Source organism: Folsomia candida, unplaced genomic scaffold (assembly GCF_002217175.1).
Source record: "Folsomia candida strain VU population unplaced genomic scaffold, ASM221717v1 Fcan01_Sc004, whole genome shotgun sequence".
NCBI lineage: Eukaryota > Metazoa > Arthropoda > Collembola > Entomobryomorpha > Isotomidae > Folsomia > Folsomia candida.
In genome coordinates, this window is record NW_019091196.1 from 6,653,845 (window position 1) to 6,681,815 (window position 27,971).

A 27,971-nucleotide genomic window follows, 5' to 3' on the forward strand; every position below is an offset into this window, starting at 1 on the left:
ATGACGAGTTGAGACGAATCAGGAAAAATTGCAAAATGTTTATCTTGTAATTCGAAAACCGAGATTAAATGTGCACTCAAAAATGTGAGACTTGATGTATTACAACTATTGATAGTTGCGCAACAAGGGAGCATGCCCTTTAAGGAATTGATATGCTACTTTTATTTATATTAAATGACAAATATCAATTTCCATCAAAATTTTGTTTTCCTCGAGATTAATTGATTAATATAAATAAAAGTAGCATATCAATTCCTTAAAGGGCATGCTCCCTTGTTGCGCAACTATCAATAGTTGTAATACATCAAGTCTCACATTTTTAAGTGCACATTTAATCTCGGTTTTCGAATTACAAGATCAAAAACCTGTGCAAAAAATAATGCATGGGGTAACATACGGGAGAAATATTGAGCGAGAGACTGTATTGGCTGATAGAGCGGCCAGAGCAAACTATAATGCCCCGTTAAATTGTTGATGTTTCAAATATTAATTTTTTTATTTTTGATGTTTTAAAATTTGTGATATTCAAATTTTTTGACGTTTACTTAAATTTTTATGTATTTTGACGGAATTGCTGCCAAATTAGTAAAAATAAGCAATAAAAATGTTCAATTAATTAATTATGGAAAAGTATGAACAACTTTGACATTGATTTTTATTTTGATATTGATAAGTTTAGATATTTACAAAATGAGAGGTAAAAAAATTGACATGAATGGGTACAATTTTTAATACGGACATAAGCGAGAAAAACGAAGGCAACCCTGATTTTGAGTCGATGAGTGCCTCAATTCAATCCTTTTCTACTTTCTCCACGTCTTTCTCTCTGTATGAATGTGCCAATTGAGTCGGACATTTCGTCCTGGTTTAGTAGACTTGCAACGATCTGATAAATACGGATTGGTTGCCTTTGATAAATTGAACTTCTTCTTTAAGTGCTCAACTTTCTCCTTGTGAAGTAGCACATAATGCCACCATTCCTTTCACCGGCCGGTGGTATTTTTACATCTGGGTGGGTGGGCTCACTCTAAATAATGCACTATTCCGTTACCAATTTGGTAATAAATTCACATAAATACTTATGAATCCACATAGTGAAATATGTATTTAGTACCAAAACTGTTACCAGTATAAATAGGACACACTAAGGATTTGTTATTAGACAGAAACTCATTTTACAAATTTAGTCATTTCCGTGCTGCAGAAAATATATTTCCGAGAAAACTAATCAAATTTTAAATTTATTCCCGAGAAAATTAATCAAATTGTCAAATTACTACAGAATTCATTACTTTGTCAATCACCAAATCCTTACTAAATTATTTAGTGCACACACTATTTAGAGTGTCATTCTCCAAATTCTAAAACCTGTCTCCAAATAATAGCGACCTCTTTCAATTCGAATAAATTCTTTACAAATCTTTTAGGCAGATTTTATTTTCGTAACCTAACCATTTCAAGAATTGCATCACTCAACGGATAAAAGATTATTATGCATGCTCAATAAAACGGGTGACCTTCTTTTCTAAAAGTCTAGACTTTTGATCTTTTGATGAATGTAATGTAAGTATATTTAAATTTTAATCCTCTCCTTTCTCCGTAGGTAAAAGATCGCCGGGATGACGGCATGGTTGTCAAGAATCATTTGGAAGCAAGGTTCGTTCAAGGGACGGCACAACACCATCTGACCCCACACCTAGGTTCGGACCATCCCATCATGCCCGTCGAAGGGATCAACATTGTGGAGCCTTTATCCTCCAGAAATTCTTTCAGTTTTCAAGCCAGAGCGAGACACATTGTAATTATTTTAATATAAGAATTTGGACATTTATACAAATATTTGACTGATTTTTCTCTTTTTTTTTGCAGGATGAGACCTGTCGATTCGCATTTCCTTGCGCGTTCTTAATCTTCAACTTTATTTACTGGCCGTACTACTTGTTGACGTAGCCGAATACTGGGAGAGATTTTTTGGAAAAAAATTATGAAAACGAAAAAAATTGGAACACAATTTGTGATAAGACATTAAATCGTGTTAAGTAATCGTATATTATGAAATGTATTTAATGACCAAGTTGGAATTGAGGAGGAATGTTTGTAAAATCCGTGAAAACTTGATAAGTTTAGAAATATTGGAAGGAAAATGAGGTTGGAAATGTTTGTATTGAAGATTTAGAGAGATTGAAGGCGTCTCGTTATTTTATAAACTGTGTAAAAAAGGTTTCTAAAAATCTGAGTGAATTGGCTCACTGTGTGATATTTGTACTTAGGATATGGATGATGCCATGTATTCGAAACGAGCTATAAGAGGGCTTTACTTACTCAACGGAGGAAACTTATAAAGTTAAATTGATTATTTGTAAGGTTTAATTCCGATGGTGTTTTTTTTAAATAAATTTACATAGTTATTGAACTACATAATAGATAAACTTCTCGGTAGAGTCGTCACTGGTTGGAAGTAAGTTAATTATTTATTTATATTTGTACAGATTTTGTTGCTTGATAAATATATTTTTAAAAATAGTACCCTGATTAAGTAAAATTGTTGATATCTAAGGTCCTCGTTTCACTAGATTAATTTCGTAATATAATTAATGGTGACAAAGTCATGTTGGAAAGTTAAATATACAGATATTTACGTAAATAATTACATAATTAAATATACACAAGGAACCTAAAATTTATAAATTTACTTTATTTTTCCTTGGGAGCAGTTGCCAAGATCTCCCCTACGAATAGTATGTTTTTTAACTCATTGTTTATGGATTTTAAATCTTCGACGTCAATGTTTCGCATTTTTTCAAATTTATTATTTCTTATTAAGGTACCACAAGAGGTTGAATATTTCAGTTTTTTATGGACTTAGCAACATGATTTTTTAGAGAACATGAGTCAAGACATGAAGTACAGCTCCGCATAGAAACAAGGGCATTGGGGTATTTTTAAGAGCTCCCCGAGATGGAGGGGGAGGACTTTGAGGTCATAATGGTTGTTATTTGGAGTCACTATATATTTCCGCAGGGTGTATAATCGGTTTGTGGGCTCATTTGTGTCAGGTAATGAGATGTGAACCATTTTTGACCTCAGAAACATAAAATAATATGGAGGGGCAAGTATAGAAATGCTATTTCGAAAAGTATGGAAGACAATATGGAAATGAGACCCATTATGCTCCCCATGTAAAACTATTTCGCACGATGTGGGAGTCGTTCCACATTTGTGCTCCGTATGGTTTGGACGCTAGGACGTTTTAAAAAAAATTCATCATGTTCGACTATTTTGGCTATAAATACGTAAGTATAAGTAACAGCAAAAGGGGACATTTACCAAAATTTAGAGTAGTATATTTTTTACAAAATTTGTATTTGAACCAAATTTCTACCTACTATAATTTCTGAGAAAATTACAATCAAAGTGAGTGGTATAATTCCTTGCCAACTCTCTTGTGGTACCTTAAATATTGACCGAAATAATTTTTAAGGTGTATATATTCATATAAAAATGTTACAATTTCCAGAATTTTTGGGCAAATTTATTGACTTTGATTTGATTCGATTTATTACCCTTGTGGCTGATAGGATACAGCAATGAATGTTCTTTACATGACAATTTTTATATACAGTTTGGGCCACTTTCTAATTAAATGTGGAACAGCAAAATATACAATTTTTGGTGCTCTTTGTATTTGTAATTAATATAAAGTTACTAGTTTTAAGTAGTGTATTGTTTATGTTTACACTCAAAATAAGTTGGTAAAAAAATTGTCACTCGATCCAACAATACATAATTTCGGCCAGATTCAAAATTGCTACAACGCTTTAATCAATTTCTAACCGGAAGGTGTCAAATTTGAATTTCGCAGAAAGTTTCGGTAGTGTCCGGAGGCAAATGTTTACCAGCGTGGTAGAGCTTTAAAGTGACTATTCATGTACATGCGGTGACGATTTTGTTACCATCTTGTTTTTAGTGTATTTTAAATCATGCCCATTATCAAAGAGCATGCATAAATACAGCCTATGAACGATGTACATCTGTTAATGGTAAATTTCGTAAATGCTCATCATACTTAATTGCTACGAGAAAATGTGTCTTACAAAAATGTGAATGACTGGATGATTATTTTTGACCAATAAATACTAAATCTTACTTATTACATCAACATGTATGTAATTGAAGCGTATATAACGTTACTAAATAATTGAATCCTGACATGTGCAAGGGTTCGCTTGCTAAAAATTGGGATAAATCTCGACTAAAGTTTACTAATTAACTTATTAAATATTATTATTCTTAGAAATAACACATACTCAAATTATCGAAAACTATGTACTGTGAATTTTGCGTTTGTTCATCAAGTTATTAATAATTATGTAAATGTGGAAGAATTAAATTTTTATAAGATCCAAAACTATGAAAAAGCTGATTCATTATAAAATAAAATGCATCCCAATTTTTTTAATTATTCGTCATCTGAAAATGCACAATTTTGTGGGTCAAATAAGTCACGTGGTCCACAAATTAATTAGTTAGAGCTTGAACACGGAAACATCCACCTGTCTGATCTGCAGGTATTTACAACTTCCTGAAATAAACCTTGACTCGGAATTTACTATTAATTTAATGAAACAGGATGTCCACGCGTCCAAATTTTATAAGCATCCCTCAAATTTTGTAAACAATTTGTCACCCAAAATACAAAACGTAAATAAATACTTCCGCAATCTTCAAAATTAAACATGTCACACACAACTTCGGACCGAGACGGAAGAAGAACAACAAACACGTCGTAAAGCAGCTCCCGTGGTAATTGGACCTTTTCGAAGGAATAAAACCTGGTCATATTGTTTCGTTTCTCGTTGCCTCGTAAAACCAGGTAATCATCATTCCCTGGGAAAACATTAAGCCGTGAAATTAAACTTATAAAAGATCCTATTTTCCTTGTCCTCCTCCACTTCTCTCCCCGGAATTTATTACCTCCGTTAAAAAGAGCCATTTTAAATGACGCCACGTCAAACAAGGACATTAGTCATTCGTTCGTCTGTGTACTGAATAATGGAGAAAGTAGAGAAATTGATGGAGAATTCGCCTTCATCTTTCACCCACGTATGGGAATATGCACTCTTGGAAATGAGGTGGTGAAATTTGACAGGATAAAAATTCGTGAGAAACTTTAAAACTAATTGGAAATATGTAGACTGTAATTTTTTGTAAATATCAAAAAAAAACTTACAAAATTTGGAGAAGAAATTATGTACGAGGAATACAATACCGACCTGTTCAATTTAAATTATTAAAATAAATACTTTTTTTACTTTATGGCATCAAACTCTCGCAAATTTTTAGAATTATCCAAAATCAAACTCTAACCATTAAATTCACGTCTTTGCTCTAAAACAGAAATACATTACTATTTAAGAAAAATTGCTTGTGAAAATCTATGAGTTCACGAAATATATCGTATTTAAATTCATTAAATTATAAAGTCATGCTAAATAAAAACAAGACACTTTTCGTAAAAACAGTTTTTTTTACATTGAGGTGAATTTATTTTCAGAACTTGATTTTGGACAATTCTAAAAATTTGTGAGACTTTGATGCCATAAACTCAAAAAAATAGTTTATAATAATAGGGTCTCCCAAGTTTGTAAAAGAAATCTAAAAAAGCGAAAAGCTAAAAAATCTGAAATCCACTTTTTTCGATCAATACTTGACTGTCCCGATTTTTAATCTCTTGAATACTTAGAAGAGAATGGGTGGTCAGGGAACTTTCGAGTTTCATTTAAAATTTAACTTTGCTTCATGTTGGATATGATAAATCAACTATCTAAGATCATGTAAATCCAAAAATTATTAAAATGGGATAAAAGTAAGATTTTTGGCAAAGGTTTGAATGCGGTAGTTTTACTGGTTGCAATGCTTTTCAGGGGGTGTGGCGGACGCAGGTGGGGCCATGGAGTAAAATCCTCCTTCACTTTCCATACACTCACCTGCTATTGCAACATATCCATAGGGCATCAAAATCGGGTGATATCCCATTAAACATGTCTCCGAGAGACTGATTTTTCACTCAAAGTAGTAAAAAGAGCGAAAAAATCATCTTAAAGTAGATTTTATTTTGGAGCGAAAAAAGCGGAAAAAAGATCGGAATCGCATGCGCAGTGCGGTTTACAAAAAGAGCGAAAAAATCGTGAGCTGAAAAAGCGATTTTTTTTGCAAAGTTGGGACACCCTAATAACTTAAGTTACATAGATGTATCGTTAAAACTTTTGTAATCACATCAAAACTGACCTACCAAGCCGACACATTGACATCATGCTGGGTCCCAAAATTTCTAAGTGTGCCCCCAGTCAAAAGTTATGATGATGATGACGCCTACTTTATTTTATAACATAACAGTCTCTCTTCTCTCCCGTTTAAAGTGGTCCCGTAAAATATTTATGCTTTCCTCCATCCAATTCTAAATTCTATTTCAAACGTACACATAACTTGAGTGAGGGGAAGATGAGACGGAGACGGAGAAAGTCTCAAAATACATTTCATATATTTACTATTATTATTATTTGTCCCACATTTCTTGCCCCGGTTTCTTGCCCCATTCTTCTCCCATCAGAGATTTAAGACTTATCATCTTTTGAATTTGTAAGCCTTTGAGCTTGTGTGTCTCCCTCCCCAGAGAAATCTGCCTATTTTCAAGAGAGAGAGACAAATCTTAAATCTGCACACAATGAGATGAGATGAATAGCACTGCAGACTGGAGACACACATAGCCCAGCCAGACCAGGAATAGAAGAAAGCTGCTGGATCAAATCCTGAATAAAACAGGTTTACATTTAATACCGGACAACTCGAAAGAGGACTTTCTCTCTTTCCCGTGAAGACATTTATTTGATCTTCCTCTATCCACGAACCAAAACTCATCCCATTGTGTCAATAAAATGGGAGGAAATCTCAATCTGAAAAAGGGGACCAACTTGACATGAGTCAATATTAAGTAGGATTTCCGTCCGGCCTCGAAAATGCACTGGAAATAATGGAGGGATAAAATTGTGGCATTTCGGTGACGATTTGTGGCTGAATGGTAGCGATGATTGGGTAGGGAATTAAAATTTGGGGTAAATTTGAGGTGATAAATTTGAATTTGGTGCAAAATTATGGTAACTGTTCGGTACCAAATCGTCACCGATGGCATACATTGGAAATAATGTGGGGATAAAATTTTGGGTATTGCGGATACCATTTTGGTGACGATTTGTAGCTGAATGGTGGCAATAATTGGATAGGAAATTTGGATTTGGGGTAAATTTAAGGTGAAAAATTTGAATTTATGGTAACAAAACGTTACCGATGACACACCTGTCACAATTTTGCTAGCCCATTATTTACAGTGTCTGGTTAAACGGTATTTGACGAAAGTAGATCATATTTTTTTAGAAAAAAATGATTCCTATGTTTTTCTTCACGTTATTTTTTCTAGAAAGTCACCTTGTCGTTCCCATGCCGCAGGTAATTCATCATCATGCCGTAACCTTTTTCTCCGACAGTTTTGACAGACAGGAGAAAGTGAAAGGCAATAAAACGTCGCCTTGTGACATTTGTGTCTGTCGTGAGTCAGGAAACGAGTAGTTCTTGTTTTCTTGTTGTTTGAAAATTCACCTGGCATCGAATTCAAGACCAAACCAGGCACGATTCGAGATTTTATGAGATGACATGTCTCGTATTTTGTGGGTGACAAATTGCAAAAGTTTTGAAATGACCGTGTCACCGTGTTATGTTATGTATTTATATAACTTGATCAGGATGAGGGATAGGATGTGGGGGTATGAATCATGATTGGATAAGAGAAAGAGAGGACCGTAAATGAAACGGTGATGGAATAATGATGTTACAGGGTTGCGAATAAACTGGATTTTGGAAGCGATAAAATGATATGCATCGTGACTAGAATTTAACTAAAGTTTGGTAATTGAACGTTTTGTAAAAATTAAATTTATGAATGACAGTCCTTACACTTTAAAGTATGTATTAAGATTACGTAGATATTATTATCGGATTGAAAGTATTTAGTAAGTTATGAACAAAAAAATTCTTGTCTTGGATTTGTTGTTCAAAGTTTAATTCTTGAATCAAACTACAAAAATAAATTTATCCTTGCAATTAAATAGTCAATATAAATTCATGTTTGTGATGAATTTTGTGCATATGATTTAGTTTGGTTTGGAGTAATTAGTATCATAATATAACTTGTAAAATTCTATATATGAGGAAATGATTTCACTGAAAGATATGATCGCATCAATTAATAATAATCAATTATTCATAATAAATTCATAATAAATAAAATAAATTCATAATAAATTCAACGCAAACGACCTATTGTTGGTTATATACAAAAAAAATATTATTATACAAAATATTATTATTGGAGTTCAAGTTCACAATTTATTAAAAAAAGATGTGTTTACTTATTTTTTAATTTTTTTTCAAGTTGGGAACTTTATAAATTTGTAACAACATTATTTAATTAACTGTTTATTAGACAGGTTTGATTGTTGATTGTAAGTAGGTATACTTAAATTTTAATTTTATTGTGGTAAGTTTGTCTTGCAGGAACAAATTTTTGTTTGAGATGCCTAGCTAGGGATATACCAATATTTTAATAACACATCAAATAAATTTTCACCGCAATAACAATATTTTTACAGATGATGCGAATAAACTGAAATTTTCGAAGTAACACAACGATATGAATATACTCAATATAAATTGGCGTCTTGATGAAAAATTAATTTAACAGAAAATAAAATGGCATTACTGCTTCACTCTTAATATGGCGTGCCTAACGAATATTTTGCTAAGCTAAGGACCTAAAAGAGGAGAGCATACTTATATATTTAGAGATAATTCTGTTAATGCCTTTTATAATTAAAATTTCAGGGAGTGCTCAAATGCATGATTTAAAAATCTAAAATTCATCCACTACGGCTGAAATTCTTGATTGATTGTGTAATTTTGCACCAGTCTTTCCGTTTATGGAAGACAATCTAGTCCGAAACGGAAAGTAGTTTAAAACATGAAAAAATTAGTCTCACTCGTGTCTTGTTTCTTGTTCACCTGTGTGCAAACAATTAGATGCTTTCACCCCTTCGATTGCGTGTCCACTCTAACTAACCCGGAAAATGATGGACTCGGGGTACATCAAGTTTGCATTACATGCTTCTCATGATATTTCAATGATCTTAATATCTTAAAAAATATGTTTTTTTTAAATAAATATTTCTTATTTAGCAGCGATTTAAATCAGAATTTAACTCAACTTTATGCGAAAGTGGATGATTTTTTCCAAACGTTAACTATTCTGATCAAATCAATTCTCCATTTACTTTCTTATCCGTTGTAAGTAGTGTGAAATGGATGGCCTACAAAACTTTGTAAAATGTGTGTAGCTACACTGAAATATACCTGCGATGTGATGCATAAATGCACAAATAGATGCTTTGCTACTGTTTACTTTGACATATTACTCGGTCCATTTTTAAGACATGCATCCTATTGTTTCCTGCTTATCTCGAACTAAGTAACCATTAAGGGGCATGAACATATTAGCTGGTGGATCGCGATCGGTGCCAATGATTGACGAATTATATATTTAATGAATCTGTTGTACTAGTTGTTTTGTTTGTCGTATGCAAAATAAGGTTTGCATGATATCGTACAAATGTATTTGCACAAATATGCTAAATTTATTACTTACTTTAGCACACGTGTAAAAAACTGTGCACCGCATAAAAATAAAATCAATTGCTGGATATCATTTACGAATATGTGCGTCAGGCCGTGGTCAATTAGTCACCAAGTAGGCGTCTGTTTCTAGAGGAGAAAGGAATACAAAAATCACAAATGGATAAGTATCATTCAACAATCAATCAAAACATCCCCAGTCGTCGAGCAGCCGGAAACCGGCCGAAGTATAGCCCATAATTTGCTGGGTGCAATTTCCACCACGCGCACATCAACCCCGAGATCTACACAAATTGCGGAAGATAAACTAATTTTAGAAAAATTCAAATCACAGGAAAGTAAAATTATCTCTGAAGCTTCGACACCCGAATTGGACGGGATTGTCGAAGCGATGACAATAATTCCCCTTGATGAGGACGACACAACCCCAGCGGAGTCCCGGTCGTCCGAGTATCACGTCTTGGATATTGGCAATTTGAGGTTACTTTCACTTATTATTTATGAAAAATTATTTTTCATCTTAAACAGGAATCATTATCAAATTAACATACAAAATTATTGCATGGTACATCTCAAATTCATTTTACCAATTTTACTATTCATTTTGCTGTACTTTAGGGTGATTTGTAGCCCAAAATTAATACACAACCCGCATACGTCATGGTTTTTCCTGCACAAAAATTGCACTTTAAAATGTTATGGATTTTGTTCCTTACGAATTTCGTAGTAGGAACACGGGTAACTTTATCGACTCGTCCCCTGTGACATATCAGGATCAGGAACCATAACAACTCCTCAGCCACGAAATCAACCCCATTTGACAACAAGAAACTAATCTAAAGTACAAATTGTAAATTCCAGTCGGATTCTCGAGTGATGCAATCTCACTGCCAGAGTCATAATAATGATAGTTTGGTTTTAGTACTTCTATCACTTCATTTACGGCTTTGTTTTGTTGTTTTGTTTTCAAATACTCGTCCAGCTTGCTCGTCACGTCGTTGGGGCGTAATCATGAATGGAAAAGTGAGATTGTGGGTGGATTTTGATTAGATTGAGGGGAAATGTTGGACAGAATGTGAGATTTATTTATTTATTTTCAATTCGTAGCACAACCATAATTTTATTTTTGTAGGTTAGGTTAAAGCCAGTTTTTAAAAAAATTCGAATTAAAAAAAAATTGTTCCACTATCGGAAATTCGAATAGCTATAATATTTTAATTTCCGGAAGCGTTTTTGGTATTTTTTTGCAGTGTAAAATTGCAATTATTTTTCTTGCAGAGATAAAACGTCACTAATTCCATATTTCAAATTCAATTTTAAAGTTTACTAATTTAGATTGGTCGAGCTCGCTTTTATGCCAAATTGTGTGTAAAAATAAATGCAACAGTAAAATTTTTATAATAATAATTTCTGAATATTGTGATAATATTCAGAAATTATTTACCCATTTAATTATTACGAGTCTCGCGTATTTCTATGTTTTCCGACAATTTGAAAAGCTCCATTAGAATAATTGATGAATTTTGAAGTAAAATAATGTCATCACCCACACGCAGATATGTATTTCCTTGAAACAATATGCCACCCAGGAACACAACCTCATTTGAATAACTACACATTTCATCGTAGGAAACCGTACGAAGGAATATTAAATTTCAAATTATTCCACGAAACGAATAGTCATAATTGTAAACTTCCACTTGGAAACATACAAAAAGATCTAATTTTGCTCTGAATTCTGCCCGTTGACGTGCAACGAAATGAAATTTGAATCCGTTTCATTTCAAATAAACTGCGGATGAAGAGAGAAAGTCGACTTTCACTCTGGAATATTTACTCGTTTTGTACACAATAAAGTTGATTATGACGTTTAAGCATTTGCAGATTAATAACGAATCAGTGATTATACGTGGAAAATCTGGTATCAAAATTCATCCAGAGATTCGTTTTATCTATGTGGCTGTCATATTCCGTTACGTATGTTACACTTTTCCATGTGCACGCTGTCAAGTCATGTATGTTTGTGCATGCCAAATTGTTGGGTAGTGATTTGTATGCAGAAAATGATGCTCACATGGGACAAGGAAATTTATGTGTTTCTCATTTTTCAATTTTCGATATATTTTTGAAAACTTTGGAAAGTTTTTGGTGACAAAAAATGCACAAATGTATAGTAAAAATGCAGATTTCATTTATTCGAGACATTTACAATCACTTAAATTTTGGTGATATTTGTATGTTTCTGTTTTTCAATTTTCGATATATTTTTAAAAACTTCGGAGAGTTTCTGGTGATAAATAAAATAAATAATGCACAAATTTGTATTAAAGACACACATTGCATTTATTCGAGACATTTACAATCACTTACATAAATTTTGTTACATATAATTTCAAATTTCAGTGATATTAAGATTTTATTTAAACTTTTGAAATATCACACATTCAAATATACCCCATTATATCACGTGCATACTAACAATAAGTATTTTATTTATATTTTAGTAGATATTTACTATTTTTTTACTGTATGATCACATTTATTAAAGAGCCGTGAGTGTTTTTTTAGGATTACGAGGTCGCAATACACAGTACACACTAAGCTATAGTGCATTTACATATTTACAATTTCTGATTTATCTGGATAAATTTATTCTGATACATAATTTTCGTTTTAATTTTGACGTGAATTACTTTCTACTGCACTTTTGCTAGATATTGGTCAATATAATTTCTGAAAAATTCATGTGTAAATTTTTTAAAGTATGAAATACATCTCCTGCCCAGTTTGTGCCAGAAGGAGGTTAAAATTGTAGATAATTATGGAATACAAAAATCATACGTTTTTTTCTTCCTTTTTTTGATTTCATCACGTTTGGACCCGATAAACCCATATGTTGTCGCCCTCGCTGAAGTGCAAGGCCCTCTTTTTTCATGATAATACAGTATTGAAAGAAGAACGAAATACACATTTTCTTAAAATTTTGTGTATGTTCAAATTGCGAGTGAATTATTACTTAAATAGCTTACAAGGAATTTATAATTTTTCTTAATTACTTCGTGCCTGATTTTTCAAGAGCAACACATAATTTTATCATCTATATAAATTAGCACGATTTTAATGTTAGTCTTACCCATTAATAATTACAGGTATTTAACCATACCAATTTGTAGATATTAAATTACACCATTTTTCACTCACAGATCTCTTAAATATTTAGGTCACTAATTTATTCTAAAAATACATAATTATGTATGTACCAATGACAAAATCCTGTTAGTTTCTACAATATGTATGCAATTTTTTTAAGAATAAATTGACCATAATTAAAATAATTCCATTAACAAGTTGAAAATTAGTGCAAACTCTTGAAGAAATTTCGAAACGAATAACCAAAAACTTTTACGCAATGAGATAATAACTCCAGTAAAGTATGATAAATAGTGTGAACGATAAGGGGAACACGATTCTGCAGGTCTCGTCCTGCAAAAAATAGTCAAATATATTTACACATCTCATTTTTTATTGTTCAAATATTTAAACACTTACAATTGATTTGGCTCTCTCTTTGTAATTTGGTTGACAATTCATCACGGAGGCGAACGGTTCCACGACGTTGATCCCTTCGACGGGAATTACAGGTTGGTCAACAACGCCCAAGTAGTGACTCTTGTCGTTACGATCCACAAAATTGCTGACGCTCATCTCAATCGAATTGCCGAGTGGTTTTTCCTTCATTTGCTGAAAAACAAAGATTCAAAATTTTGGGAAAAAATTTCGAAATTTGTAAAAAAAATATTTCTTTTTTTTTGTAAATGGTTGCGTACCAGCATGGAGTGGTTGGAGGGCGAACGCCCGATATTTTCAGAGTGGTTGTTCTGCATGAAATCGGCGGAGCAACTGTGCTGTGCTTTCACCCGCTGGAAAGAGAAAATGAGATTGGAAATGAAATAAAATTGTGAGGCAGTAAAATCAATTTGTAAATATTTTTGATGAAGCAATTCACTCAGATATTTGTAAGCTTATCAAATTCGTTCAATTTTAGGAAGATTTTGTATCGAAAGTCGGGTAAATTTACTGGAAACTTGTAAAATTAATGATGTCTCTTTATTTGTAAAAGTTTGCAAAATAGTTTTACAAAATATACAAATATCAGAATGAATTGGGTCGCTATATGATATGGGTTAGAAATGAGCTACAAATTTTAAGACTTTAAGCACATATACTAACGAAGATTTACAAAATTGTTATACTCGAGTTTTAAGAAAAGTGATAGTTTAATTCCTGTACTTATTTTTGTAAATAATTTTTAATACATAAAATGATGATATAGATAGTTTCATTAGTTTCAATATTACGTTCAATGTTTGGTATTGTTGCGTCATAAATTTATAATGGGATATCCTGTTTGTCAATAAGGTTAATGTTTTAATTTAACAAATGCATGTAACATAGTGTCCACAATGCCATAATGTAGTTTAGAGTACTTTCGTACACAAAATGAAATTACACGAGACATGCTCATAACGTGTAGTGAGGAAAATTTATATTTTATTTACAAGCCCTGTTTAAACATTATACAACTATTTAGAAAATCTATTGCCGAGAATGCCGAAAATTTATTTTCATGCTGCATTTTCATACAGCAAGCACACCTCTACTTTCTAGTGATTCACCCACCTGCCAATTTCTCGAGCATTCTTTCCTCCAGAGATAATTAACCACGGTAAACTCCAACAGGGCCAAGAATACGAATGCTGCGAATAATTCAACATTTCTGTCAGAAAAAAATCTCCAAACCCCTAAAAACCCAACTATTTACGAGCTCTTACCAGTACAACTTCCCATCCAGACATCAAGGGCCTAAAATTTTCGTCAAAATTCCATAAAAAAATATCAATCCTAACAAACAAAACAATACATCACCACCACCGCCAAACTTGATTACTTACCTTGATGTAACTGGATTCGATGGCGCCTTGATCTACAGAACCAAACCAAAGAAAAGATGACCCTCCTGGATTAGATTTGTTGATGATGAAGCGGATAATGTGCCAGGAAAAGTTTTTTAATCAAAGAAAACCAAGGAGAAAATAAAATAAATTCAGCAAACGCGGGACAGAATAATGACTTACTCGTCGCCTTGGAGGAGACGGTGAGGAGCGTAGTGATGCCCAACGTGACACGACCTGGGACAGAGTTGACATCCATCCAGAATGACACCCAGGAGATCACCACCATCAGAATCGTCGGCAAGTAGGACTGCACCAGGTGAAAGCCGAGTAAGCGATATAAGTGGAATTCCGCCACGAGACAGGAGTAGTTGCCTGAAAGTGAGAGGGAAAGTGTATTATGATGAAGTGTGAAGTGTTGTAGGAGTGTGGAATAATTGTATGCGTGTTGTATTTAGGACGTGATGGATGGAGACAATTGGGGGCAATTTATTCACTTGATGCGAATAAATGTGAGAAGCACTCTGAAAGATGGGGTCGAAAATCAAATCAAATTTATTTATATTTTTTGTGAATTTTTGAAAATTAATGCAGAATAACATCAGAAAGGTCGAGAAAATAAAGTCCAAACTAGTTCTTCTAATTTCCACTAAATACTCATGTTCATGTATTATTTTTAAAATGTGACTGAAAGTTTGATAGAGAAAGCCAAGTTGACCGGCAAAATAATTAATATAAAAATGGTGACAAAGTGCAGAAAATTGATAACAGAAAAGTTGCAAAATTTACAAGAAAAAACGATAAAACTTAAATTGATTGGAAAAACATTACCAAATTGGTAACACAAAATATTCCCTCCCTTTTACACACATCTGCAAAAAGATTTCTAAGAGTGCCAAATAAACATGTACATATCGGGCAATTGTCCAAAATTACAAGAAAAAAAATTCTGCACTGCCACCACATTCTTGGAAAGTGTCCAATTCTTATTCTCCCTTTTATTCTGGCATCATCTTCTTTTGACATGACACGTTACTACTGATAACCTTCAAAAGAAAAACCGCAAAAAGTTCCATGCCCAACGCCCAGGTATTTTATCCGCTATGCGGAAGTACATACATAAAGTACATAACTACAAATTCTATGCATTCCATTTTCAAAGGAAAAGTGAATCCTTCAAGAAAGAGGAAAAATCTCTTTCCATCCCCGCAAAAAATTTTATTGCTTCAATAACATTGAAAATAAAATGCGCCTGGCTGCCACCTTGGCTGCCGACTGATCAATTATTAATCTCCCAGATTCTTCTTCTTGGGTGTTAGTTTTTTACGCTACTTTGGCAGAATGGGACCATAACGAAAGTTCTAAAGAGAGCAGAAAAGAGCCGATTTGATCCCATCCGTCACTTCTCTTGAGCTTTTACACTCTTTTTGTTTTGATGCATGCAGGGAAAAAAGAAAGCGATGAGTGAAAGCTGAATGGAAGTGTGTATATATCACGTGGTATTTTTTTTAGGAAAATTATGAAAAATTCTGTAAAAATTGGAAATGACATTTTTGACTATTTTTTAAAACGGAGAAAGTACATACTTTCACACAATTTTGGTTTTCGGCTAGTAAATAAATTAAATCACGGAAATTCTTTAAGAAAATTAGTAAAGATTCAAAATCTGGGTAAAAATTAGATACGCTATTTTCGACTATTTTTTAAACGGAGAAAGTACGTGCTTCCACACAATTTTAGTTTTCCTCTAGTAAATAAATCCGTGCTGAAAATGCTCTGAACGATCCGTCATGAGGATAAAAATAGGAAAATATTCAGATATTTATTTTTGGTCGGAAGAAAGCACGTGCTTTCACTTCACACAATTTATGTACTAACCGTTCGCCTTCTGGCCGCAGTTGGTTGGTTTGGTTTGTTTTGCCTGGCTCATATTTATTAATTGACGGGAAAATAAGTCTAACGGCACAGGCAACTGCATTCATCCTACATCCTGCCGAATAGGGTGGGACGGACGGAGGTGGATAAGCCTTGGGGAATAAACTTTACTTTCTCCATGTGCTGTTCAGGCAGAGAAAGGAAGGCGGACAAGAAGAGAAGAAAAAATTTGCCAGTTTTCTCCCGAGAATAATGAATCTGTTGGTGAAAGTGTGTCTAGTTTTAGTTTGGATTGGATTGCGTGAGGCAACAGGATTTCATCAATGTTGCATTTATACGGTTCATCTTTTTTCATAGGGGAAAGTGTACGTAGGATTTGTGTAAATTGAGTTATAATACGTGTATTGAGTTAGGAAGGATGATGAGAGAGAGGGAGAGAGTGGGAGGCTAAATTTAGGGAAGGTGTGGGTGGGGAAAGCAATTTTGGGGAATATATATGAATGGGTGAAAGTGGGCGAAATTATTTGGTGTCATTTAACCCCGGAGGGTTTCGGAGATGAGTTTTGTATGTTTTCTCGAGCTACTGGGAGTAATCCAAAAGTTAAGCTTTAATAAATATATTTTTGTAAGGCTAAACGCCGTTAATAAAAATATTTGAGTTTAAATATTGAAATGAAAACGAAGAAATGGGGAGTCTTGTGTTTAATATAATACAGGATTTTTTGTAATTTGTTTTTTTTGTCTGAAAGTTTGTCGTAAGTTGGAAATTTCAATACACACACAAGTGTATGTACGAAACATGTTTTGTTCCCAGTCCCCACCGAGGTCGTCTCATGCATCGTCTTACATACGTGCCTGATTTAGTTGGCCTTACCAATTTGGAACTCCTCGTGACATTTGCTCGGCACAATCTTCTGCAGTTCAAACTGGCTCATTCCGAGTCCCTTGATGGATATGGGCTCTTCCGGATTCCACTCGAGAATCAGCTCCTCCACCGTTTTCGAAACTGAAAAAGTGGGACATTTCATTTACTCGGAGATAAAATTATTTCGCATTGTACGCCAAATTGGGTGGTAACAGAACTCTCTTTGGTAGCTACTCTATACTGAACGGTAGTAATAATGAGTATGAATTTCCAATTTTTTGCCACACTGTGACGAGAAAATTAATTCGAAAATTTTAGTTTTCGACAGTTATAGGTATCAAATCGCTACCAACTCTGTAACAATTTTATGACCACATCATTTAGAGTGTAACTTCGACAAAAACTAATTTTCTAAGTTTATATCAAAATAAACTCAATAACCAAGTGAGTCTACTAACTCCGTTAAATAACCGCATTTAAATAACCACATTTGCCAAAGTTAAGAGCGTATCCGACTAACTTTCGTAAAATTGAGACGAACCTAATTTCCTAAATGTCACGTAATATATATCTGGGAAAAATGAGATTATTACAAAACTCGCAACTACTCGCAGCTACGATACAATTTCAGTTTTCGAAACCTTGTTTGTCAAATAGATTCAAGAAACTGATTAGGAAAAAACTTGGACAGAAAATGACGTAAACTTACAGCTGGCCACCTGTAATAAGTAATCAAATAATGCAAGTAAGTAATACGTCATTTAATATTAATAAATAAGTAATTCCTGTTAACTCACCTCCATCGTGCATATTTGTCTGTCAAGAGGAAATTTCGAGAGGTCCATCATACAAGAAAAGGTCACCTTAAGGCTGCAAAATAATAAACAGAGTTACATACATACATTCATAATAATAACCTTATTAATTAACGATAATTACACTATCTTCGTAGTAATAATCATAATAAACTATTTCTCATTTCAGCTAAATTTCCCCCAGAGACCTGACCTCTTACGACATTGAACTCCATAAAGTTACGCAACTTTAATTAATTTCGGGTTAAATTACGACATCAAAGAGGAAGAAATTGAGCAATTCTTCGCTAAATTGGGTTTAATATGGTCCCATAATAATTTCTGTGATGAAAATGTGCCCTCTTAAATTTTTTAATCAGGATTAAGAAGCAGATTTGCAATTTCTATACATACATCTGTTTGCAAAATGGTTCAAAATAGGATGTGTTTTTCCATTCGACATGTGTGCAATGCATGCACACGCTGGATGACCGACCAACTGTGTGCAAAATTGCGTCAGAGGGTAAGAATTACAAGAATTTTGTTGTTTGAGGGTACGTATGTAGCATCAGGTCGAAATATTCGATCGTGGCAGCATTCTTCGCCCAAAAGAGAAATGTTGTAGTGCAGTTATGTCGGGAAAAAAATGTGGACCTTTTGGAATACACTTTCACCGAGGGTTCTACTTTCACCAGAATTCTGACATGATATCATTTCCCATCCATAACTAACCGGTTTTGTTGAAGCAATCGGATTATGATTCCTCTCTGGGAGAAATGTGCAGGGTTCCATCAGGGTGAAATTGGACAGTTAGTTTTGAGCGAGAAAATGGGTAAAAATGCGAACAGATTGTTCTTATGTTTGTGCAATTTAATTGCAAATTAATTCAGGGATTTTTCATGTGAAAGTTGCATAATTTAAATACTAGGAATTTAAAATTAAGAAATTTTAAGTGCACTAATGTAGTGGTGGAGTCAAATTAGCGTGAAGTAGATGGATGGATATTTAATTGAGAATTAACTAAAAATTACTAATTAAGAATCTTAAGTTAAGATTAGTATTTAAAAATGCTGGAAACATCACAAGTTACTATTTTGCATCTGCCGAGTGATCTTCCATAAGACAAATTTGCTTCGAAGAATTTTCAAAACGTTCAAAATTTACTGAAAACTTTCATAATTTTCATTTCATAGACCACCAACATTTTTAAGAAATCAATAGTTAATTAGCTAGAAAATTTGTAAATGTTAAATCCAACAACAAATTTTTCCAAATAATTAATTAGTCAAATAAATAAAGATACCTTCTATGGCTTTGATTTATAAAAAGTACTCGAATCAATATTACTTACTAAATTACTAAGGAGGGGAGCTTGCGAGGTTGATAATAACAGATCTTGGTGCCCTTTGGATATGTGGTAGGGACCCATGAGTGTACTAAAACCCTGAAGTAGTTTGACTCCATGGCCACATTTGCGCCCGCCACACCCACTCAAAAATGCCCAAAAAACGCTTTCACTCGAGTTTTCACTCACTCAAATCCACGTCAAAAATCCAATTTTACTCGGATTTTGAAATTTCTTTCACCATTATACTCCCAGATAGTTGCTTTCTTCAATCCAATATCAAACTCAATTTTATTGATGATTATTTCGCAAACATAATTTGTTTTGTTGATGACTACAACAATGCTCATTCAGAATTTTAAATTTTAAAAATACTAAAAATTTCGAAAAAATTGAGTTTGATATTGGATTGAAGAAAGCAACTATCTGGGAGTATAATGGTGAAAGAAATTTCAAAATCCGAGTAAAATTGGATTTTTGGCGTGGATTTGAGTGAGTGAAAACTGGAGTGAAAGCGTTTTTTGGACATTTTTGAGTGGGTGTGGCGGGCGCAAATGTGGCCATGGAGTCAAACTACTTCAGGGTTTTAGTACACTCATGGGTCCCTACCACATATCCAAAGGGCACCAATATCTGTTATTATCAACCTCGCAAGCTCCCCTCCTAAGCAAGAAAATTCGTAAAATTTCGAACAAATTTCGAAGTTTCGAATTGAGGTCATTTCACCCACTAAATAACGGAACCCTGTCCCCCTCCTCGTCCTTATTATATTAGATGGTCCCTCCTGGTCACGCTGAAATACAGTTCATCGTATCATCTCCTTCCACCACGAAAGACGGAGGTGACGTGCAGCCCCAAAAAATCAAAAATGACACGTAGCTCTGCAATAAATCTATCCACCAGCTCGTTGTCCATAAAAATTCCGGCCCAATCTGGTCCTCCGTCATGTTCTGTAGTGTAGGCGGGCGGGCGGGTGGGCACATAGTCGTTAACACAAAACGTGTACAAGCCTGTGTAATGCGACGACTACATATTTATTTACAGATACTTGCATTCATTGAACGGTAGGAAATCAATTCGGTAAAGGCGGGAGGACGGCTCACTTTCAGGCTGGCTGCTCGAATTTTAAAGGGATCTGAAGTATTTAAAAATATGCGAGAATTTCGACAGGATGAGAGAGAAGCTTTCGTGTGGTTTGGGTATGTATCTCATCCCATAACTTTCCCTGAATAGATACAAAATGCATACAAAGTGACCACCAAACGGAATAATAAACTGGGACACGCTAAATAATGGGGTAAGAAAATTTGTTACTGAGTTGGTAACAATTGGTTGTAAAGAATCTGGGGAATTTTGTTGTTGCGTGAAGCAAACTCATTGAGGCAATTTATGCAGTCATTTGGAACTTGTAGAATCCGGAAGATTTGTAAAATAGTTTTACAAACTTTTACAAATTAAAGAGGCGCCCTTGATCGGAGCAAGTTTACAAAAATTTGTAAGCTAATTTTCCTCAGAAATATTTGTAAAAGTTTGTAAAACTTTACAGAATTTACGGATTTTACAATGTTATTAATGATTTTTTAAAAGCCTCAATATTCCACGATGAGAAATTAGTATAACACAAAAATTTCATTTCGCGGGAATTTAATTTTACCCAATATCGTTACGAACACGATACCTCCTACACTAATTATCTACTTCTTTTCCCGCTTCTTTTAGGGTGACCGACCTGGAAAATGGTATGAATTGATGAAAGTAAAAGTGGAATTATGTCTGCTTTCACTCTTTGATAGGAGAATTTATGTATGGCATCTGTACAACAATTTCTCTCCCTTTGAAGAATATTTGTTGAATTTTATTCAAATTGGGGTGTAGGTATACTCGGTGGCGGGAGTTATTTGTTTCTGACACACCGGAACGAACCCCTCTGGAGAAGAGAGAGAGAGACCCGATAATGACGTGAGAGAGAAAGAGACTCTGTTAAAATTTAGAGGGCAAGTTTTGTCCCGTGAAATTAAACCAGCAGGAAGGCAAGTACGAGTTCAAAAAGCAATCAGAATAAATTGCAAATTGGCCAGTGAAAGGGAAAGTCGAGAGAAAAGAGGGAACGACCATTTGATTCAGACCATGTTACAGAGAAAGCCGGAAAGACATGGAATATTGGCAACATGCAGTGTTTCTAGTGGTGTGCAAAATGGGAGAAAGTGCGAGTTGCAGTTTTTTCTGCAATTTGCAGAATAGACTGCAATTTAGTCGGCGAAGAGTGTAACGGACACTGCAAATTTTAGAGCAAAATGCGAATCTGCACCTCTAATTATTTTGAAATCTAGAAATATTAATTTTGCTGAGTAAAAAAGTGGCGTTTTAAATCGAATTTTGCAATTTTTTATCGGGATTTGTAAAAATGTGTATTTTTGCTAATAAATTTTGCCTGAATTTTTTGGGACAACGGATGAAAATCTATTTTTTCATGTATTTTTTTAAATTTCGCACACAATATTTTCTTTTCGGCCGATTATTCGCTAATCCAACCCATTTTTCACCAATTCCCCGAAACACTGGTTCCACCCACCCACTCAGACTGGACAGAAGTCATGCAGCCAATTTGCTCGTAACAATCATTTCATAACATGGGTGAGGACAAAAGTGGTCATTTCATAACATGGGAGAAAAAGCAAGAGCACGCGTGATGCCAAAAGTGGAGAAAGTTTAGACCCACTACCAAATCGACTCATTTACAAAAAAAACGAGACAAAATATGATTTCTCTCCCATTTTCTCTCCTTCACTTTCACTTGTTCCTTTCATCACCGGAAACCATTATTGGCTCGGTGACGTTGTGTATTATTTTATGGCAGAGATCAACTTCAACTGCAATAACTTATAGGGCAGACTTCTCGTAGCCCGAGTCAGGGTAAGAGTCGGGTTCTAAATTTTTGTCCGAATTTACAAAATTACTATTTTGTGCAATTTAATAATAAAAATGGCAAATGCATTCGCATTATGTGTGGTACAACCGGACGTGGGACCCCGTTAAAACTTAACACAATTGAACATCACATTTTACGGCTTCATTTTTTCTTACCTAATAAAACACAGCTTTAATTTCCTAACCCGTACAGTTAAGCTGGTCAGTTGCTTCACAATAAATTACGATTTTCTCTGTCAGCGTTCATGTTCGAAAATTTTAATGCATCTTATCATAGCTTTAAAATTTGTGTCCCCTTTCGTGGAATCAAATGTGTACAAACCATTTCCGACTGCGCGTAAGTTAATTATGATTCCCGATCGTTTAACTGCATTCCAATTTTGATCTGTGCAGGTGGTCGGAATAATAATATGACCGGATGCATGAGAGTCGGTGAGGACGGCTATCATTATGACCTGTCAGCAAAGCAATGTAAGGTAATAAATGTGTGGAAGAATTGTGAGAACAGTAATTCCTGGCCAATATTCAAAGGAGTAGATTGCATTAAGGAGTGTGAAGGAGAACAAGCTTTTGCAGAAAAAAGGCGAAGCAGAGGCTCGAAGTGGTAAAACATAGGAATCCCGGTTAAATTATGAGTTAATCTTTCAGAACAGGGAAGTGTTTGTAAGGTGGATTTGAAGCCAGATTTTTGTATGCTGTACTTTAAAGTATAACTAACTTAAGTTACATTGTTTCATGATGTTGTGATGAAGATGAATCTTATAGCAAAGCTATGACATGAATGGTCGAGTTCTGTTTATATATGTGGGATTTGATTTACTCATTATTGTAATTTTATGACATGAATCTAAAGAATCTATAAGTGCACATCTTAAATCGTTATTGACGAATGATGTACTTAGGGATTGGATTAAAAGGATGGAACATAAAACTAAATTTTTGTATTACCTTCCAATTCTAATATTTTTTAATCTGTATCCAAAAATATAACTTGTATCGTTGAACTCATGCATTGTGATTTTTGTCATTTTCGAACTTATCCTTGTCTAACATGCATGTGTGCAAAATTAAACCTTAATCAGTTCAGCCGTTTTGGCTCGGACGGACAAACATGCCGATTCCATAAGCCCTTTCTCCACCCAAAAAGTTTAACTTTGAAGTTTTTTTCCCTTCTTTCTTGCCTTTCTTCTCCACAATTTCAAGTTGAACGAAGCGAATCAAAAATCCTTTTAGATAGAAAAAAGATGTTTTTGTTTCCAAACTGTGGAAAAGAAGGAGAGAAAAAACTTTGCGAAACAGAAAACAAAGAATATTTACTTTTTTTCCTCTTTTCAATTGTTTCCTTTAAATAAATAAAATAAGGATGGTTTCAACAAATGATGGACTTTCTCCAGCAACGAGGAACACGTTACGTAAAAAAATATATATAACAGCGAGGACGAGCAAGCATTGTCAGAATTTGGGCTGCAGGGTTACGTCGTCTGGTGAAAGTACGTAACATGGATCTCCCCAAAATTAGGCGAAACAGGTCTAAAATCCAATTAATGTGGAGTAATGAGCTGCCCAAAAAATTCGTAATTTATGTCAAATGGTAGCTTTCTGTGTGATAATGAGGTAATTCACGGAGGCCTTGGTTAACATTGTAAAATCAGTAAATTCTGTAAACTTATGTACAAACTTTTACAAAATTTTACAAATATTTCTGAAGAAAATTAGTTTACAAATATTTTTAAGGAAAATATGCGTATAAATTTTTGTAAACTTGCTCAGATCAAGGAAGTCTTTTTATTCTGTAAAAGTTTGTACAACTATTTTACAAAACTTACTTATTTTACAAGTTATCAACGACTGTGTGAATTGCCTCAATGACTTTAAAACTAGAAATTACATCGTTATTATCAGAGAATATATTTAGCTCTCATGTGTATTTCGGGTTTTCAAAGTTAAACACAACTTTCAGAATAAGTGTGCAATTTGAAGTCAAATTATTGCCTAAATAAATTCCCACTCTTGCAAATTAATAAATCCCAACAGACCTTTCACCACCCTGCAAAAGTACGAATATTCAAGATTCCCACTTACCGAAGCATGTAGAGAATGTCGCCGTTGGGATTGATTCTGACGAGGACATTTGGAACAGTGACGAACTGAAAGTCGGCTTCTTTACCGTTGGGGAAGTAGACTTCCGGCTTCCAAATCGCTTTCACCAAGTTGGGATCGTTCAGATCAAGCGGTCTCTTGAATTCCGGACTTTGCAACCGTTCATCTCTCCACTTCTGACGGAGGAAGAGATCCACTTTGTAATCCTGGGAGAAAATACAAAAGGAAGAATTAGAGGAAAACAAGCAAGGCAATCCTATCCCCTGGAAATGAATGAATATTGGAGATCTCTTGATGCAAGTGGGTGGGTGGAGCAGGGTGTCGTTTTTTGAAAAGGGAAACATTGATGGTTTTAGGATTCTTGTACTATTTCGTAATTATTACAAACTAATGCTAAAATTACGTAAATAATTTTGTGTAATATTTTAACGACAAAAGTAAAAATAAGGTCAATTTAAACGTAGCATTGTTCGAATAGATAAAGATTTCGTGAATCCAATATGAATATTTAAAAAATTCCACTCAATTTTAAACTAATTTCAATTTTTCTTATCAAGATGATACCTTTTAAGCTACACAGTTTAGGGCTGGTCAGCATTTAAATGCAATTTAATTGACCCATTTAACCGAAATATGTGTCTATACTTTACAAAACTGTTTAGAAATCCGAGAGAAATAAGCTACATACATTTGAGGTGGGAGAAATTTGTGACCAATTCATTGATGATATTGATAATCCGTAATTATGAAATTTTATTTATGAATAACTTTTTTCAAAAATTATAAACTTTGTGATTTACAACAAATTCAATTTAAAAGCATTCCAGATTTCGAAAACAAGTCTCCACGTGACCTCTCGTAATTTAAATAACGAACGTTTCGAACCTTTTCCTCTACTCTGAGCTGCAAGAAAGTCTATTTATGAAACCCACACTTTCTCCCACTTTCCCCGAATTTGGATTCTCCGACTTTTTACATATTTTCTGCAACCCTACCCCCAACCCACCAAGGATCGCATGCATGTAGGAACCTATAACAGGATGACGAGGGCATAATGGGAGCCCCGAAGTGGTCTTTAGCTCAAAAGTGGATGCTCGTTTTGATTCGCTTGACCGCGTTTTACACTCCCCGAGATGGAATGAGATTTGATTTATCGACGATGTATTTCCCCCTGAAGGGCGCTTCATGCATTTTCCTTACTTTCACCACAAAATCGGTCAGATTACCCCGCACTCTACGTAAATTTGCGAGTCGAAAGACCCCATAAACGTATCAGGGCAGCTGTCTTTGTAAATATTTCAGGCTCGCTTTCAGGCTGATTTTTGTCTACCCTGCGGAGAAAGTGGGCAAATTTTATTATTGAGAACATGTAAATTGAGATGATTTCTCCGCCAGTGTGTACTTGATCCTTGATCCGGACGGCTTTGCTTAAGTGGTGAAACGGATCTGGTTTTTGGGAGAAAGTTCGCATCGTATTGATTTCCAATCCAATTCTGCTTTGCTTCTGTTCTAAATTTTTATAAAAATGATGATGCCCTATCTTCTGTAGTGTGATCTAATCTTACGTAATCAGTGTGGAAGACCCGACATGAACGGGAAGTACTGGACTGTAAAGGAAAAGACGATCACACACTACTCGACTTTTTCTTGTAAGGAGGAAATGCAGGGTTCGTAACGAGTGACGAGGGGTACTTTTTTAAATTTAAACGTGCAAATTTTTCGTTTTTTTTTTTGTTTTAGAAATTTGACACTTCGTAGTGTTTTTTGTTTGTAGTGATTGCACACCGATTACAAGTTTGTGAGACTGATGGCAAAAAATACACATGATTTCCAGATACGTAAATGACGTTTCATTTTTATCCATGATTTGCGAATAAGGTTAATATATTTTTACATTATTTTATGTAGGTAACATTCTTCCACTAAAATATTTTAAATATTTTAATATTTTAAATATTCTAATTCGAGATGTACTTTGACAAGGTAAGGATTCTATTAAGCTTTTTTATTCAAAATATTTTAGGGTGTACATTTTTGTAAAAATTAATTCGTTTGAATATTTGTATCATTATCATTTTGTTACAATTTTAGAATGCTTTCTACATATTTTTTAATTTAAGACAAATAAAATGGCGACACTAATTATCTTGAAAAATAGTCTAATTAAATACTTAGGATTAGTAATTCGAATTATATTAAACAATTTGTTAAAAAGTGTCGTTCGTAATTTAATTTGCAAATGCTGAATGACATTTGTAAAAATACGTGTTTCCAATAAAATATTTAGCAGCACACAGGTAGCATAATTATTAATTATTGGGTTGATCATATTCCCAGTGAAAACATCTCATGTTTAGTTTTAAATACGAGTAATATGAAATGCATTTCGTAAAAAGTAAAAAATAAAAAATTGAAACGGTTAAACGCCCTTTGTAAAATATATGAGTTTCATAATAACTAAGAGATTTGAAGATATGCCATTTGCAAAGGTACAAAGTTACAAAAAACCCTGCTTCCACATAGTTCTATCTAAACGATACAATTTCCTAATCAAGCACCCCACCATGTTTCCGAACCCTACAAATCCACCAGCCACGCATCAGCCAAACCGAGGAGGAGAAAGACCGGAAGAAAGTAAACAGTAAACTAGAAACGCTTAACATTCAGTCCGTTGAGCAGAGTGCATTTATAGTTTTCTTCTTTCCCTCGTCCAAGAATTGTCTCCGTCTTGCAGGACCCTGTTTGGCAGCCTTTATCTTTTTTACTCTGCCACTCTGGAGACCCTTAAAACTTATGGCGAGACGGAAAATTCAAGGCACAATCCAACCGACGAGAAATGAGGTAGCGGAGGAGGAGGAGTGATGAATGCGAAAAACGAGACTTTCACCCACCCCATAAATTACAAAATCTGGCCGGACAGTACACCATTTAGAGTCCCATGGATCAGATAAGGGCCTAATAATCCACTTGAAAGAGAGAGTCACAAAAACAAAATGTTGCACAACCTACATAAGCTTTCTCTAGTGGCTGGCCTGGCTGGCACTTGGTCTCCAGCTGCTACTGAACTGAGCTGATCATATAAAGGAAAAGTGTAAGGATGGACATCATTTCACTTTATTGCAGGCATTGAACTAAGCCACCTTGGGATGGTGAGAGATAAAAGTGAAAGTAAAAAATCTGGTACCAAGTAAATGAATGTAATGGGAAGATTTTTTTTTGTCAAAATGTAAACTTACGTTTTTGCACGTTAAAAATTGATTTTTTTTAATTTTGCAAAAATGGAAATTGTAAAAAACACTGCATTTTTTGTAGCCATTAAACTAAGCTTTTGGTTGGTGAAAAATAAAAGTGAAAGTCATGGTTGGCTCAGTAAA

The 27,971-nt window shown here is 34.2% G+C and overlaps 2 protein-coding genes across 5 annotated transcripts in view; one reads left to right on the forward strand and one right to left on the reverse strand.

Moving 5' to 3' along the window:
* LOC110849004 (glycine receptor subunit alphaZ1) overlaps positions 1-4,153 on the forward strand; it is a 55,223-nt gene extending 51,070 nt beyond the window's left edge. The window contains exons 15-16 of the mRNA XM_022096379.2: positions 1,604-1,798; positions 1,870-4,153. Of these exons, the coding sequence (XP_021952071.2) occupies positions 1,604-1,798; positions 1,870-1,950 (276 nt within the window). The 3' untranslated portion in view covers positions 1,951-4,153. The remainder of the gene's footprint in view (positions 1-1,603; positions 1,799-1,869) is intronic.
* Positions 4,154-12,056: 7,903 nt separating this feature from the next.
* The window catches only part of LOC110848592 (glycine receptor subunit alpha-2), a 41,600-nt gene continuing 25,685 nt past the window's right edge, over positions 12,057-27,971 (reverse strand). For 3 of the 4 annotated variants that reach the window (XM_035851169.1, XM_035851168.1, XM_035851171.1), the window contains 11 exons: positions 24,580-24,803; positions 18,228-18,300; positions 18,140-18,149; positions 17,440-17,571; positions 14,874-15,065; positions 14,691-14,755; positions 14,571-14,601; positions 14,419-14,495; positions 13,566-13,658; positions 13,288-13,479; positions 12,057-13,221 (listed from right to left, as the gene is read on the reverse strand). In XM_035851169.1, coding sequence (XP_035707062.1) covers positions 13,141-13,221; positions 13,288-13,479; positions 13,566-13,658; positions 14,419-14,495; positions 14,571-14,601; positions 14,691-14,755; positions 14,874-15,065; positions 17,440-17,571; positions 18,140-18,149; positions 18,228-18,300; positions 24,580-24,803 — 1,170 coding nt within the window. In that variant the 3' untranslated portion in view covers positions 12,057-13,140. The remainder of the gene's footprint in view (positions 13,222-13,287; positions 13,480-13,565; positions 13,659-14,418; positions 14,496-14,570; positions 14,602-14,690; positions 14,756-14,873; positions 15,066-17,439; positions 17,572-18,139; positions 18,150-18,227; positions 18,301-24,579; positions 24,804-27,971) is intronic. The other variant, XM_035851170.1, reaches the window with a different exon arrangement.